General features: G+C 38.7%; 1 protein-coding gene across 1 annotated transcript; it reads right to left on the bottom strand.

The window, feature by feature from the left end:
- Positions 1 to 2,390: 2,390 nt before the first annotated feature.
- Positions 2,391 to 11,859, bottom strand: LOC140159005 (uncharacterized). The gene is made up of 2 exons (XM_072182314.1): positions 11,746 to 11,859; positions 2,391 to 6,174 (listed from the first exon to the last, which is right to left on the bottom strand). The coding sequence occupies exon 2, from the start codon at positions 5,724 to 5,726 to the stop codon at positions 4,281 to 4,283; it is 1,446 nt and encodes a 481-aa protein (XP_072038415.1). The 5' UTR covers positions 5,727 to 6,174; positions 11,746 to 11,859; the 3' UTR covers positions 2,391 to 4,280.
- Positions 11,860 to 15,156: the final 3,297 nt, after the last annotated feature.

The following is a 15,156-nucleotide window of genomic DNA, read 5'->3' as shown; positions in this document are numbered from 1 at the left end:
TTTAGAAACATGTGTAAAATTTTCGACCAGTGCCGACATGTGACTCATTCCCCTTGATCATGTCACATATATGCAAAAAAAAATCAGGCAAAATTAACCAATTTCATAATAAGATTATGGTTTTAAGCTTGTTAAGGGCAGAAATACATCATAACAAAAGTTTTGGGCATTTCCCCCTCTTGAGAGAAATCAGGCACATGGGGGAAAATTAATGACAGTATCATATAACACCCTTATATAATAAGCCTTGTGATCTCCTTTATAGAACCTGGTATAACTAACACCAATCCTCTTGTATGTCAGCTTTATTTGTCCCAATATTTGAATGCAAACCTCTAGGTCATGCTCCCCTCCAACCTGCCTTAAAGACACTTTAAAGAACTAGTTTCAATTTGTTCATTTGGGTTTGCATGGGACTAGTTTGGAGTTTGGACACTCACTAAATGGCCCTGAAGCTCTGTAACCCAATGATCTCATAGTAAAATTAGTCAGAATGGCAAATGAATGAACACAGCATGATGAACACTTGCACAGTGATGGCGGAAGCATTACAATTTAGGGGGGGTCAGGGGACGAGCATATTTTGGTCCTGTTTTACAGGGCCTTGTTTTTGCACAAAAAATTTTCAATTTCAGACTATTTTAGCCAAATTAAGGCGTTTTCTGCTATTTGATGGGCCAGTGCATGCAAAATTGCGCAATTGCACCCTATTTGGGCCCGAAACAGTGTTTTTCGTGCTAAAAAATAAGATGCACAGGGCAATTATTGCTTAATTTTCTATTATGATTTTTAGGGAGGGTGTCCCTCCCCTGCCAAAATTTAGGGGGGATGTGTATGTGTCCCCTTGTTCCCCCGCTATATGCACTTGCATACACCGTGTGACACGGAAGTGAATCCAACTCATCTTTTTGATTTTGTCCTGTTATATACATCACATGTTGTTGTGCTCATTCATTTGTCATTCTGACTGTACAAGGTCCAAAAACACATTTCTCACCCAATGACTCCATGATTTTTTTTGCTGTAATTTTTTCTCACTAAATGGCAAATGTCCATCCCATTACTATTAAATGAAAATATCAATCAGCACTTACACCCGGCACTTACACCTGTATCAGTTTAATATTAAAGTACCCCTCCCTTGAAGGCTATCTGGATTGGAGAAAAGCATTCCCTACATGTACATGCAGATAACGTTACTGGGCTTACTCTAAATACAATTGCACTATTTAGTATTAGTGTGCTTAAATATTATTGCATTTGTACAAATTTATATCCTGTCACACAATGGTATACGCTGGGGAAGTGATGTAATATTTGGATTAAATACCATAGCAATAGGTGAAAACTATTTTTTAATACATCACGCTGCACTACAAGCAGGTTGCACTCATCACCTGTATGTCTGCAATCATAGATTGAATACAATACCAGTCTTTTCAAAGATACTAATCTTACAGGTGTGAGTGATCAGCGCAGCGTGGTATATTCAAAAATTGTTTTCACCTATTCTTATCTGATTATTAGCACTTTGCCAGTGTATAAAAGACTTTAATATGTTTACACATTCTTCTTTGATTCATCACTTATCAAAAATATTTGACATCATAATCATACTGCATGTTTCTACTGGGGGAATGTTATAGGGTGATGGAGTTTGGAGTATTACTGGTTAACGTGCTCAGTAGAAACAGATCGGTTCGGAATGATTTGCCAACCATTTGACCACCTCATGAGCAGATCATGCCATGTGACACTGGAATGTGACACAGTTGCTGGAATGCTGGCTGATGCACATCATTTCTTTATGGATCTGATTGTGACCTTAAAAGCAGCTTGCGAGTCAGGAAAACATTTCCAATACTTCCAGTACACACCACATACAACCCATATTTTTCGCTTTTAGTTGAAAAGTGCTGGTTGTTGTTGGATCAGACTATCAGTATTCAGTAGCCTGGTAATTCTAGTTAACAATCAGTGCCCAGTATAAATCAGGGATGTAGCTACAGTGGGCGGTGGTGGGCGGCAGAGCCCACCACTCGGTTTTGGAATCCATCACTCGGCTCCAATTTTAGCATTGGAGCCCACCACTCAGAGGCCAAAATTGCACCATTTTATTGAATTAGTGAAAAGAATTTGGTCTATTTTGGCAAACAATTTCCAAATATTCAAGATTTTCATCAAATGCCACCCAGCACTAAAAATATCCTAGCTACAACCCTGGTATAAATACAGATAGATCATGATATACCATAAACGTTCGCCTAATGGCGCCCCTGGGCTCCTTTGCCTTGGGGTGAATTTCATGCACCAATAAAGAGCTCCCTCCTTTAAAAACCCAACAAGAATGAAGGGTACGTGCCCTTCTAAAATTTCAGTTATGTCAAGAGAGCCCATAGTGCCATTAGGCGAACGTTTACGGTATAACCTTTTCAGGTTTCTAGTACACAGGCCTTGTCTTTTGAGGCGAGTGAGAGCGACCACTCGCCTAAAATGAAGCTGAGGAGAGTTTTTTATCACTCGCCTACATTTGGTGTAATACTAATACAAGCGATTAAAATCACTCGCCTACAGCTCACCTGACAAGAGGAGAGTGATTTGTCACTCGCCAGCAATTTTCAAAAGACAAGGCCTGATTACATTTATAATAAAAATTTGAAATGCTGATTAATGTTCATAATTACAATTATTATTATCATTACAGTTGACTTTAAAATTATACATTCATATAGCAGTACAACTGGCTATTTCAGTTGAAATCCATATACTCCCCATGGAAGACATATTTCCCACACAGTGGGATTTCAAATGGAGTTACATGTACCCACTTGAAATTCACACTGTGAGAAATCAAGGTCATGTCTTCCATAGGAAGTGTATGGATTTGAATTGGAAGAGCCCAATACAAACATGATACAATGACAATGACAGATTGATAGTACTTTACCAAGTACATTGTATTAACCCAAACCACAAAAAATCTTACAAAATCTTACGAGGAAAACCACTGCGCATGCATCCATCCCATGTGATGCCATGATGCAATCGCCCTAAGTCATATACGCTGCATATGCAGATTCGTTGGCCGAGCCAGTGAAACCCCTGTGGCTACAGGTCATTGATCTTGTGCTTGGTAAGCGAGTGGTATAAGGTTTGAATCCCAGGAATGCCAAGTGACTTCTTTCTTCACCTGCTCTCTTATGCCTTCAACAACAACGATACATGCAGACCTATATTATTTTTCATCTTGAGTCAGGAAGGTCAGTGCACATTTTATTGGTCGCAGCTTGATATTGCGAGTGTTTGCTCAAAGCACTGATGTTTAAAGATGTTGCATTGATGTAGCAGCTGCCTCAATACGTCACTGACTAGCTTAGATAAAAAACAGTATAGACCATGCCCAATCGGGCCCATATACACACACTAATAGTTCAGACTGTTCACCAATGTCAGGCAAAGTCCCTGCATCACCTGTTAATGAGGGCTATTCTTCCCTGGTGTGTGACATTATACAAATATTAACTGTCTATGAGTGTGATGGTCGAAATATAAGCACGAGGTGAAAGATGGCTTGTTCCATACCACGAGCCGGAACGGCGAGTGGAATGGAAAAATACATCTTTCACCGAGTGATTATATTTCGACCATTACACAAATTTAAGACAGTTAATATTTGTTTTATATCACTCATGCATAAATTCTATTACTAAAATACTATTTAAGGTAGGAAATACATTTTTTCATCAACATAACACCATGTTTTGCCGTGATCATTGGTGATATACTTCACATTTTGGGGTCCACCCCATAACTAAATCGGTGAGTCCAAGAGTCAGCGCACGGCTTGGCGCAGGCGCACTACGGCAGAGCACTATGATGGTAAAGACTATCACACAGAGAGGGTGATAGTAAAAATGATAAATGGTAATCAACCAATGAACTGTCTAGAATTTATGTACATGTATGAGTGATATAAAAACTACTCTCATTTGTTTGAGACCAGTTTCCTGAATCACAATTCGCCAGTGAAGTGTTATGTGTAATCCGATTATCACTATGCCAACTGGATCACGCTTTTTGAGTTCTGCACCACCATCGAAATGATCGCAACACAAAGTCTATGACATGTACTAGTACTATCAATTCCAAAAGGGGCGTGATCCAGTTACCAGGGAGTTATGTAACCACTTCGCTGGCGAATTCAAAGCAACTTTACCTGTGTGTACTATTGATTTGATTGCCACTCAAAATCATATTGCAATTTTCCCCTGGTGTACAGGTCATACTAAATCTTGACTATTTACTTCACTTTGTTCAGTTTTCCCATGGTGTTGCATAATATGATCGATAAGATACCTCTTTTCAAGGTAACTTTTACCACATCGTATGCATTCATTTGTTCTCACGCGATTCTTATCGTGAGTTTTCTCATGTCTAGTCCTGTGATTTTTCGACACAAACGCTTTGCCGCATTGTTCACATTTGAATGGTTTGACACCTGTATGTGTTCTAGTGTGCACCATTAAGTCCGACTTCTGTGCAAAAGCAATTGGACATAGAGTACATTTAAACGGTTTTTCCATAACATGAGCGGATCTCGCGTGATACCTGAGACCTGAATTTGCGATGAAACATTTGCCGCATATCTGGCAGCTGTAGGGTTTTACTCCAGTGTGAGTCCTTTCATGATACGTTAAACTATCTTTTGCTGGGAATGTCTTTGAACAATATTTGCAATGATAGGATTTGTAGCCCATATGAGATTTTTCATGCTGACTTACATACTTTTTGTGCGTAAACGATTTGGGGCAATACGAGCAAACAAAGGGACGTTCTCCCGTATGAGATCTATTATGACGAACCAAATCATTCAGGCGTATGTATACTTTGTCGCATTCCTGACACTTGAATGGTTTAAATCCTGGATGATCCTTCCTTGCATGCTGGGTTAGTGCAGACGGACATTTAAAGTGCAACGCACAAATTTCGCATTTCAGTTCGGAGTCTAGTGGTTCGGAGCATCTTGCCAAGTGTCTAGCTTCATGTTGCGATAAAGTGCCAAAATCTTTGAAATGACTTCCGCAAAATGAACATGTAGATGGTTTCAGGCCAGAGTGAACTCTCAAGTGATTTTGCAGATCGCTTTTGGCAAATCTGGAGGTGAAAACCTTCTGGCATTTTGGGCATTTTTCTTCAGTGGATGGTTTGTGAGTTTTCAGATGGGCTAAATAAGTTGCTTTTGATCTTGTGACGTGTTTGCAGATGTGACATGCATAAATAACAGGATTATCGAGTAGATACCCCTGTAGCTCAGGTGTATTGTCTGCAGTTTGAAAGCCAATGGATTCACTTTCATCAGGTCCTTCATTTTCACAACTTACTCCTTCAAAATCACTTACCACACTTTCCCCCAGTATTTGAAAACACAAGTCCCCATCACCCTGCTCTGTAGCATTATATACACCATTCTGCCACTGTTCTGTGGAACCTGAGTCACTACTTCCTGTGTCCACCACAAACTTGATTTTGCTTAGTTCTGTGGTATGAATTCTACGATGGGCACACAAACCAGCTTTGGATTTCAAAACGCGAGGGCAGATATCGCACTGATGTGTTACATGCGATGTACAATGATGCTTCAAAGCTGTTTTGCCTTTACATAAAACATTGCACACAATACATTGGTATATTTTCTTTTTCTTCTTCTTCGCCTTCTTTTTTGACATCTATCTTTGATGTAATTACGCTTGTCTGGTGATTCACGAGATGTTGGGGTACGCTTTAACGGAGTCCCACCTGAAGTATGTTCACGTAAATGTTTTATAAGATCAGATCTGTCTTGGACAGGTAGTTTACAGTATATACATTCATACCAGCTATTTGAAACTGATACCTTCATCAGGTGGTTGCTACCATATTCATAAGCGAGACTGTGAGATGGACTCCCGCTTGCTTTTTGAGATGCGTATCTGATTTTGTGTCTAAGCATATGTCTCCTCAAGGCATCAAATTCACAGTAGTATCTTAGACACAACCTGCAGCTAAAAGGATGCATTTTGGCTGCATATATATTTCTTACTTGCTGTAGTGAAGTTTATCAAAATTGTCAGTGTCGGTTCATATCAAGTCCTATAGCAGACATCCAGTTGGCCAGTGTCATTGTTGGCACCATATCTGAAAATACAATCATATGTAACAAACTATGATATGTAAAATATGGTTAAAAAACATTAAAAAAACTTTAAGGTGGATCATGAGGCATTCTTCAAAATGCTATTAGCATGTTTCAATCATTGAGTAGGGCAAAGCACACTGTTCAATATTCAGTGCCGACAAGGTGGGTAAGGGGGTGTGTTACCCGCGCCCGGGGTCCCGTAAAAAGAAAAGAAAACATACTTCACTATGGGTCCGTAAAAGCAAAGAAAAGGGACCTCAAGGGCCTGTAAAAAAGTAAAGAAAAGATATCTTGTAATTAAGGCATCTTTTCTTTGCTTTATATTTGGCCAACTAATGTCTCTTTCTTGTCCATCAAGGTATCATTCCTTTTACGGACCATCTAAGGTCTCTTTTTTTCTTTTACGGATCCATTAAGGTATCTTTTCTTTGCTTATTAAACTTTCATGCGTGCCCAACTAAAAGGTCTCTTTTCTTCCTAATACATATATTTCAGTGGAATTATGCTGTCTGCTTTTGACACAATGATCATCCTCGATATTTATAATGAAGACTTTGAGAAACCAGTGGAGTGCAGCTTAATCGTGGGAACACTCTTTTAAAGGGGAGTCTTGGAAAGCGTTTCCCCATGATACGCCCATACCCGGACCCCAACCCTCTTATGAAGAAAATTTACCTTGATTTAGTATGGCTACTTAGTATAAAGTTTTTTCTAAATTTCACCCCCCCCCCCATTATCTATCGTATTTCTCTGGTTTCCAGCAAGGTCTAGCCTAGAAATAAGAATGTAAAGCTATCAGTGAGCAAATTCTTGGCTAGCACAGAGGAGAGAGAAAACAGAGAGCTTACCACCAAAGTCTCAGCATCACCCGATAATGAGGGCAGATTGTTCCATGAAATGCGACAGGCGAGACTGCTATGCAATTACTGTGTATTTTCACGGTCTATCGCATAATGCGTAATCGTGAAAGTACGCAACACAGGCACGCAGCGCTGCACTGGCCTGATTGTTAGACACGGCGCGATCGAACAATCGGCCCTCATGAATACGCGAGAATTTACATCACATAATACACAGGGACTTTGACTGTTGATACGTATTCTGTAGTACTCTGTGTTGGCTAGACTTTATTTAGACAATTATAACTGCGCGCGATCTGTTTTGAGGCAATACCGAGGCCCAAAACAAAACCCGACAATTTCACGCAATGACTGTAAAACAGATGGTGCAAAGTTATTATTGTCATTCATTACCGCCAATTTACAAATTTGTTCCATGAAAATAACATATTCTTTTGCTTAAAATATGATTGAAAATGTATTTTCCTTTCACCGTTTAATTCGCAGTTAATACGCGATCAACAAGTACGCGAGCTTACTCGCAGTGATTACGCGTATTTGTTTGCGCGAAACAATACGCAAACGCTGGTCAATTGTGTGCGACATTGGAACAATTGCGCATTTTGCGGTCAATTGTGAGATATTAATGACCTCGATTTGCGTTCGCGTTTTCACAAATAATAAAATATTATTGTAGGTATCCCAGGCAAACCTTAGTTAACACATTTGCTAGTCAGCGAAATTCGCCTAGACAGGGGCCCAAACACAATGCATATTTATATAGAAATTTGAATTTTTTTCAAGAACAGGTCGGTGAAGGAAACCTAATATGTTTTCTATACTTCACTTGACCCAAATATATGATTTTTTATAGTGATGAGCCACTTGCACATGGAATTTTAGAGGGATTTTGATAGCAGTTCCATTAAAAAAAGCTGCTATCGCCATAAGACTAAGATCTAGAAACACCCCTAAATGCTGTTTTGGGGAATTTTGCTGCTGAATCTTTTTGATGAAAGTCAATCTTTGACAAGATGTAACTTTGTTATGGAAAGTGCATGACAAAAATGTTTTCAGTTTTGGCTTTCTTTACTCAAGCCGGGCTTTAATTTGATATGTAAAATGATGCAGTTTTGAGGCAAATTTGAATTCACCTAGCATACCTAATTATTGGATCGCATGCATCGCGTACATATTAATGAGGTTATGAATTTAGGCATTCCTTTACTTTAGGGTTTTTTATTTTTACACGTAATAGTTGCCTTCTGCACTGGTTAGGGTTTAAGGGTTATAACACTGTACTTCCACAAGGCAGCTATAACATGTAAGAATAAAACCCCCTATACGCCGGCGAAGTTACGCAATAATCGGATTAACTACCATAGCAATAGGTGAAAACAGTTTTTGAATATACCGCGCTGCACTGATATGTTGCGCGGTAGGCCTACCGCTCTGCATTGAACCATATCATGTTTATCACTTGCATCTGTAAGATTAGTATCTTTGAAAAGACCGGTATTGTATTCAATCCATGATTGCAGACATCAGTGTCCGAAATAAGGAAAATATGGAGGTTATTTTGAGGATAACTAAAGCATAAATTCTGCTTGTCCTCAATACATTTTGGTTGTCCCCAAAATGTGTCATACTTTTGGAGGTATAATATAGTGGTTGTCCAGGGGATAAGTACATCGCTCAATATGGTTGTCCCCAGTGATTTTTGGACAAGAGGACAAGAGGATAAGTGCTTATTTCGAACACTGGCAGACATACATACACAGGTGATGAGTGCAACCTGCTTATAGTGCGGCGCGGTATATTCAGAATTGTTTTCACCTATTGCTATGATAGTTAATCCGATCAATTACGTAACTTCGCCAGCATATTAAAGCATGCTAAGTAAAGAAACGCCCGAATTTATATTAAAGCCATATTATAACATTTCTTTAAAAATAGATTAGTATTCATTTTCAATAAAATGTTTTAGGCCTACTGTCAGATATGTCCCCTTTTAATTTTGAGCTGAACAAGTGAGGTAAAGCAAAGAAAATTGGAATTTACTACTACATGTAGCGCCAATGCATGTTACTCCGGCGGTTGTAATATGGCACGATCCTCTGGCATGTGTGTGTGTGTCCCGCACGCCGTGTACGTAGTACTGTGTTGACATCAGTGTCCGAAATAAGGAAACTATGGAGGTTATCCCGAGGATAACTAAAGCATAAATTCTGCTTGTCCTCAATTACATTTTGGTTGTCCCCAAAATGTGTCATACTTTTGTAGGTAAAATATAGTGGTTGTCCAGGGGATAAGTACATAGCTCAATATGGTTGTCCCCAGTGATTTTTGGACAAGAGGACAAGAGGATAAGTGCTTATTTCGAACACTGGTTGACATCGAATATGCGTTCGACTAATATTTCCATCGTAATAATAAAACGCCGGTTCCGGCGGTTTATTCAAAATCTCGGATTTTGACAAAACTACAGCACCTGAAGTCTTGATTTTTGCAGAGAATCTTTATTTTCTAAAGTACATTACAATCGTGCAAAAACCTGAATTAAAAATTTTTTTGAGCCTAATCAGACAGGGTCTAATTCTGCATAAAACCGGGCAGCCTTATTTCTATAGATCTGCTGCGCATTCAAATTGCATTGTATTGCATCGTAATTTCATTTGTGTCTATGCTAATTATGTTTACACAACATGAACTCACGTGTTTTCAAGCAAATTCGCCGATAATAGGTGATCAAAAGCGATCGGAATGTTACAAAAGTACAGATCGCATTCAGCTTACTTCATATGAGATGATCTTTGGAAAAAACGGCATAATTTGTCTTGGTGCTTGCGGAATGCCATGCAGTAAAATATTAAAACGTTGCGGCAATTCATGATTGACAACTAGCAATCAGCGTGTCCTTCGTATCCTCCGCTGTCAATTTCTTATCAACTCACTAATTCTCACAAAAGCTTTGTGTTGATTACGTAATGTGTGGAGGCAAATTGCAATAAGTACAATGAAATAATGAGTAGGGCGGGCTCCGAGGCGGGTTTCTTTAGCCCTAGAACTCTGGCCATAGTATCCGTTTTTACTTCCACTAGGGCCAGAGTAGTCCGACGAGTAGGACCTGTTTTTTTCTTAGTTTACCAACTATACTCTAACTCTGATCGCTCAAGAAAGATTAACCACAAAAGTCCACTAACTGCTCCTCCCGAAGGGGCGCGGTCACTGGACTTTCGCGATTCGTCTTTCTTGCGCCATGTGAGATAGTGATCATAGTGTGAAATGTGTATAGTCTGGTAACTTAGAAATAAAAGGTCCTACTCGTCGGACTAGGCCAGAGGCACTTACATTGAAAAATTTGTTGGAGATGCTTGAACGATCCAGTACAAAAAATCAATGCTTGATCGAACCAATACAAATGTATGTGTCTGGTCACTAATTAACATGATAAAACCCACTTGAGAACACACAATCGCCAGTCATTTCTAAAGATGCATTTATAAATACTCAATCGCTTTTGCAGAAATCTGAATCGCACGCATGATCAGTGTACTAAATCGCCGTCGTATTTGCCTGCTGAGCATGCGCATGAATCGCTGTTTTTCAAAAGCGACACGTAGGCCTATATTGACACCCTTTGCTCTGTCGGTCAACGTTCTCTAGAATTGCACACATAACTTGTGCAGTTAACGACAATGATTCAGTCTGATGATGAACAACCCATGGGTATAAACACAGCTTTACACAATGACTAATTTACATAGGCACAAAAGACCGTGTTCATGTACCGTTACTCAGCCAAACATGGCAGAGTGGGTCCCGGATGACGGTACATGTTCCTATCTCGTCAACGTTATACCTTTCCAACAAGGAAAGAGATACTGAAAAGCGAACGCCTAGGTTTCTTCTTCATCTTACGTAACAGTATTGTTCTCCAAAAAACCCGGAAGCTTGTCGTTTGGAGCTCTAGCTGAAATACAGCAAGATAATGTAAGATAGTAAATGTAAACCTGTATCGAGCTAGGCCTATACTAAAATGCAGTAAACCTTTGACGAGCGCGTATTGTAAGGATACATCGCGTATTTACTGCGTTGCATGCACTTGTCTCTGATTGGCTGCTAAGGCGATATGTTGTTGCTGAGTGGAAATTTATGAATGAATTGTGCGCCGTACGCGTTGTTAGCGCCGAATTTGCAACATCACGGTAGTCGCGCTCGTCAAAGGTTTGCTGCATTTGAGTATAAGGCAAAATAAAAAAAAAAAAAACATGTTTCACGTCCCTCCCCGCTTCCTTTTTGAGGTTTCCTCAAATATATTTTATTTTTGAAATTCAGTAAATAACTTTTAAAAACATATGTCTAGGCAGTTGGAATGCTTTCTATAGCCTTTATACAAGAAACATTTTAGGAAGGTTTTGTGATCACTGGAGGGGGTGTAACTCTCAGAACAACAAATAAAAAAGGGCCTCCTCCCTTTTCCCGGCATTATTGTATACGCTAAAACAGCTCTAAATATGGGTATTTAGACCAATTTTGCGATAAAAGATAGAAAATAAAAAGCCCCCTCCTCCTCCTTTTTTTCGAAAACCCGGACGTGAAACATGTTTTATTTTTTACTTTGCCTAATAATAATATGGCTTTAATAATATTTTTTGGTGTAAAAGAATTGCAATTGGCTATAAATTTGCCTTTCCTATAGAATCTGTTACTTAATATACCACAACTTACAATTGGAAAATGTTTATTCTACTATAAACAGATATATATGCTTTTGATATGGATATTTCGCTGTATAAATACCACAATCCAAAGGCAAAGACTCCGTTTGCCGTTTTTGAATTGTCCTCCCCCTCCAAATTCTGCACCTTGGGTAGCACTTTTTGGGTCCACGTAGAGCAGGTTATTAATATTAATGAAGTGACGTCATGTGCTGTGTTTTGTGCATACAAGGTGATCAAAAAAGAAATGTATCCAAGTAAACTTACAGTCCTGATAAAATATCTTCAAGAAGAAAAGTGTTTTTCTAAGTTGTTTATTGTTCTATGGGTGATACAAAATGAGATTCGCTAATACCTCAAGAACTGTATCTTATAGGTCAAACTTGTCTGCAGATGATGAGAGGGCTACCGGTAGGGCCTAGCCATTGCTATAATCATTGAAAATCCCACCCCTGCATGACGGCTATAACCAAGACTTGGGATCATCGTCTGATCCACCGAGTCAAGCAAAAGAGCTCTTATAAAGGTTGAAGCATATGCAAGATAGGCCTACACTAAAAGAGGTATGAAAAGATCTGAATCTTGTATACGGTAATGATCTATAATAGCTTATAATAGGCCTACGGTAAAAAAAACATGAGGTCTATCCCAAGACATACCGGGTAATAAAAGATCTGAAATGTGTTTTAGGTCAACTTTGAGGGTGCTGAGCTCGAATCATTTTAAAGAAAATTTCAGTATTTTTATGATAATCATTATTATATAGGCCTACTGACAAGATATTGCTGTCAGTGCCTCTGACAGTTACAAAAGATCCTGTAAGTTCCTGTCATGCCTGTAGGGTTAGTAGGGTAGGACAAAATCTTTCTTCTTCTTTTTCCATTGAGTACATTCCTCCGTAGTCATCTATCACTGATTTTGTTACTTCTTTGGAAATAACAAAGCTACTTGAAACCATTTTCTAGAAATTCAATTTTCGAGGCCTTTTTTGGCTGTCACCCAAAGACCCCCGTTTTTAAAAAGGTCATATTCTCACCCAATGCCCCCTAATTTTAATAGATCTCTCACCCAATGACCCATATTTTGTACATTTTGCTCTCACCGAATGCCCAAAAACATGCTCTCACCCAATCATTTACATTTTGCTCTCACCGAATGACCCTAACTGCGAAAGTGCCAGCCCTACACTTATGATAGCCATTTCATATTGAAGCCCCCCCCCCCCCCGGGAGTAGGCCCCCTATAGTCGTACTTGATATGTAGTGAAACCGTATCTCTATCTCGTTTTCTAACTTTTTGGTTTATTCAGAAGAACTATGAACATATCATAAACAGATGATTATCCCAATCATATGTCGTCTTTTTAGTGTAAGTATGATGCTCTGAAAAGAAGCTTAAAGAGTCGTTCATTCCTTGGTTAGCAACTATTTTAAACTGTTGCGATTTGGTAGTCACAGCATGCAGCATCTTGCGAATGGCAGTGAGCTTTGGCAAAAATTGCATTGATCAGCGAGTGTGTAGAAGAATTCAAATATACTTTTGCAGGTCCTGAGGTTCTTGAGTTAAAATGTTGTAAAGTGTTTGACAAAAGTGTTGAAGTTATCAAAGTATAATGATTTGTAGAGTGAACCTTGCAAAACATCAAAGTGTTATTTTTCAATAATGTATTGATTTAGATAATGAAAAACCAACAATACCTCGTCTACCCTGAAAGAAACCTATTTTATTTCTGTCTCTTTTAACATGTTTAAAGGAGTATTTCGTGATCCTAGCATCCTCTTTTTATGACATTTTCAGTACATATCCACAAAAAAAGCACATTCCCAAAATTTCAGTTGATTCCGATATTGCGTTTGCGAGTTATGCATGATTATGATGTGTATTACACTGCTCTATAGACAATACGTTGTAATTTCGTTCTGGTGCACCAGAACGAAATTCAAATTTCACGATATCTTTGCTAAACGAATTAATCTGCAAGAAATATTTTGTACATAAACATTATGTAGCCAGAGGTTTCCAGTGATATAAAAATCTCAACTTTTTTTTGAGAAAAGTGGGGGGATGAGGCTGTGGATCACGAAATGCCCTTTTAACTTCGTGGGTCTTAAAAGGTTAAGGTTAAGAATATTATATTTAATGTTTTGTTCATTTATTTATTACTCAAAATCAAACGGGGACATGTTTGACAGTATACAAATATTAACTGTCTATGAGTGTGTCACAGTGTGATGGTCGAAATATAATCACGAGGTGAAAGATGGATTGTTCCATTCCACGAGCCGGAACGGCGAGTGGAATGGAACAACCTTTTACCGAGTGATTATATTTCGACCATTACACGAATTTAAGACAGTTAATATTTGTTTTATATCACTCATGCATAAATTCTATTAATAAAATATTATTTAAGGTAGGAAATACATTTTTCCATCAACATAACACCATGTTTTGCCGTGATATACTTCACATTTTGGGGTCCACCCCATAACCATATTGGCTAGAATACTTTGCCATAACTAAATCGGCGAGTCCAAGAGTCAGCGCACGGCTTGGCGCAGGCGCAATACGGCAGAGCACTATGATGGTAAAGACTATCACACGGAGTGGGTGATGGTAAAAATGATAAATGGTAATCAACCAATAAACTGTCTAGAATTTATGTATGAGTGATATAATATTAAACAAAAGATATAGGGCCTACTAATCTATTTTTCATGAAAATGTTACAATATATAGCTTTCATGCTACTACTTGCGAGTAGACTTATATCTATTTTCAGGAGTTTAGGACTCTGGTAATCGATTATAGCTGATTATGCCCACAGAATCCATATGATTGGCATCCTTCTCTCAAAAGCTCATACAAAAACAATTCTGAAGTTTAGGAAAGTGTAAGTCGAGGAAGAGAGTCTAAGTTGCCAAAATCCTAATTCTACTAATTAGAATTCTTTAGCACAATAGCTCACAATGGAATAAACATCGTAGGGAAAATCATACGCTAACACCTGCACCTGTCCATCACTGAATGTGAAATGGCGCCCTCTAATAATTTCATGCTACCAACAGACAAGGGATCTGCTGCCATCACTTCATAAGACACGTACCTTCACATTCAGGTGGGTACTCCCTTTTACAATTACCCCATCCATGCTTCCATTAGTTTTTGCGGTGTAGTTTAACCCTAGAACTACTGAGCCATATTTTGTAACACGGACTACGAAGGGGGTTGTTGCATCCCCACTAATTTTCAATTATAATCTTCATACCATTTTATAGCTATGGGTCTCTTCTATCCAGTGATATAAAAAATAAGTACAAATATTCCCCACATAATATCGCTATGCCTATGACGTCATAATGTGAGGGCGTCCATCCATGCAAATTTGGGAATTTCTAAGTATGTACAAAAGTATAGGCAA

The sequence above is a fragment of the Amphiura filiformis genome, chromosome 8 (genome assembly GCF_039555335.1).
Source record: "Amphiura filiformis chromosome 8, Afil_fr2py, whole genome shotgun sequence".
In the NCBI taxonomy this organism is placed as follows: Eukaryota; Metazoa; Echinodermata; class Ophiuroidea; order Amphilepidida; family Amphiuridae; genus Amphiura; species Amphiura filiformis.
The sequence above is the reverse complement of the archived record's forward strand: the minus strand, read 5'-3'. Positions and strand labels throughout refer to the sequence as shown.

Bases quoted from the DNA above. Each gene is read 5' to 3' on its own strand.
- LOC140159005 (XM_072182314.1), bottom strand. From the start codon at position 5,726: ATGTCAAAAAAGAAGGCGAAGAAGAAGAAAAAGAAAATATACCAATGT.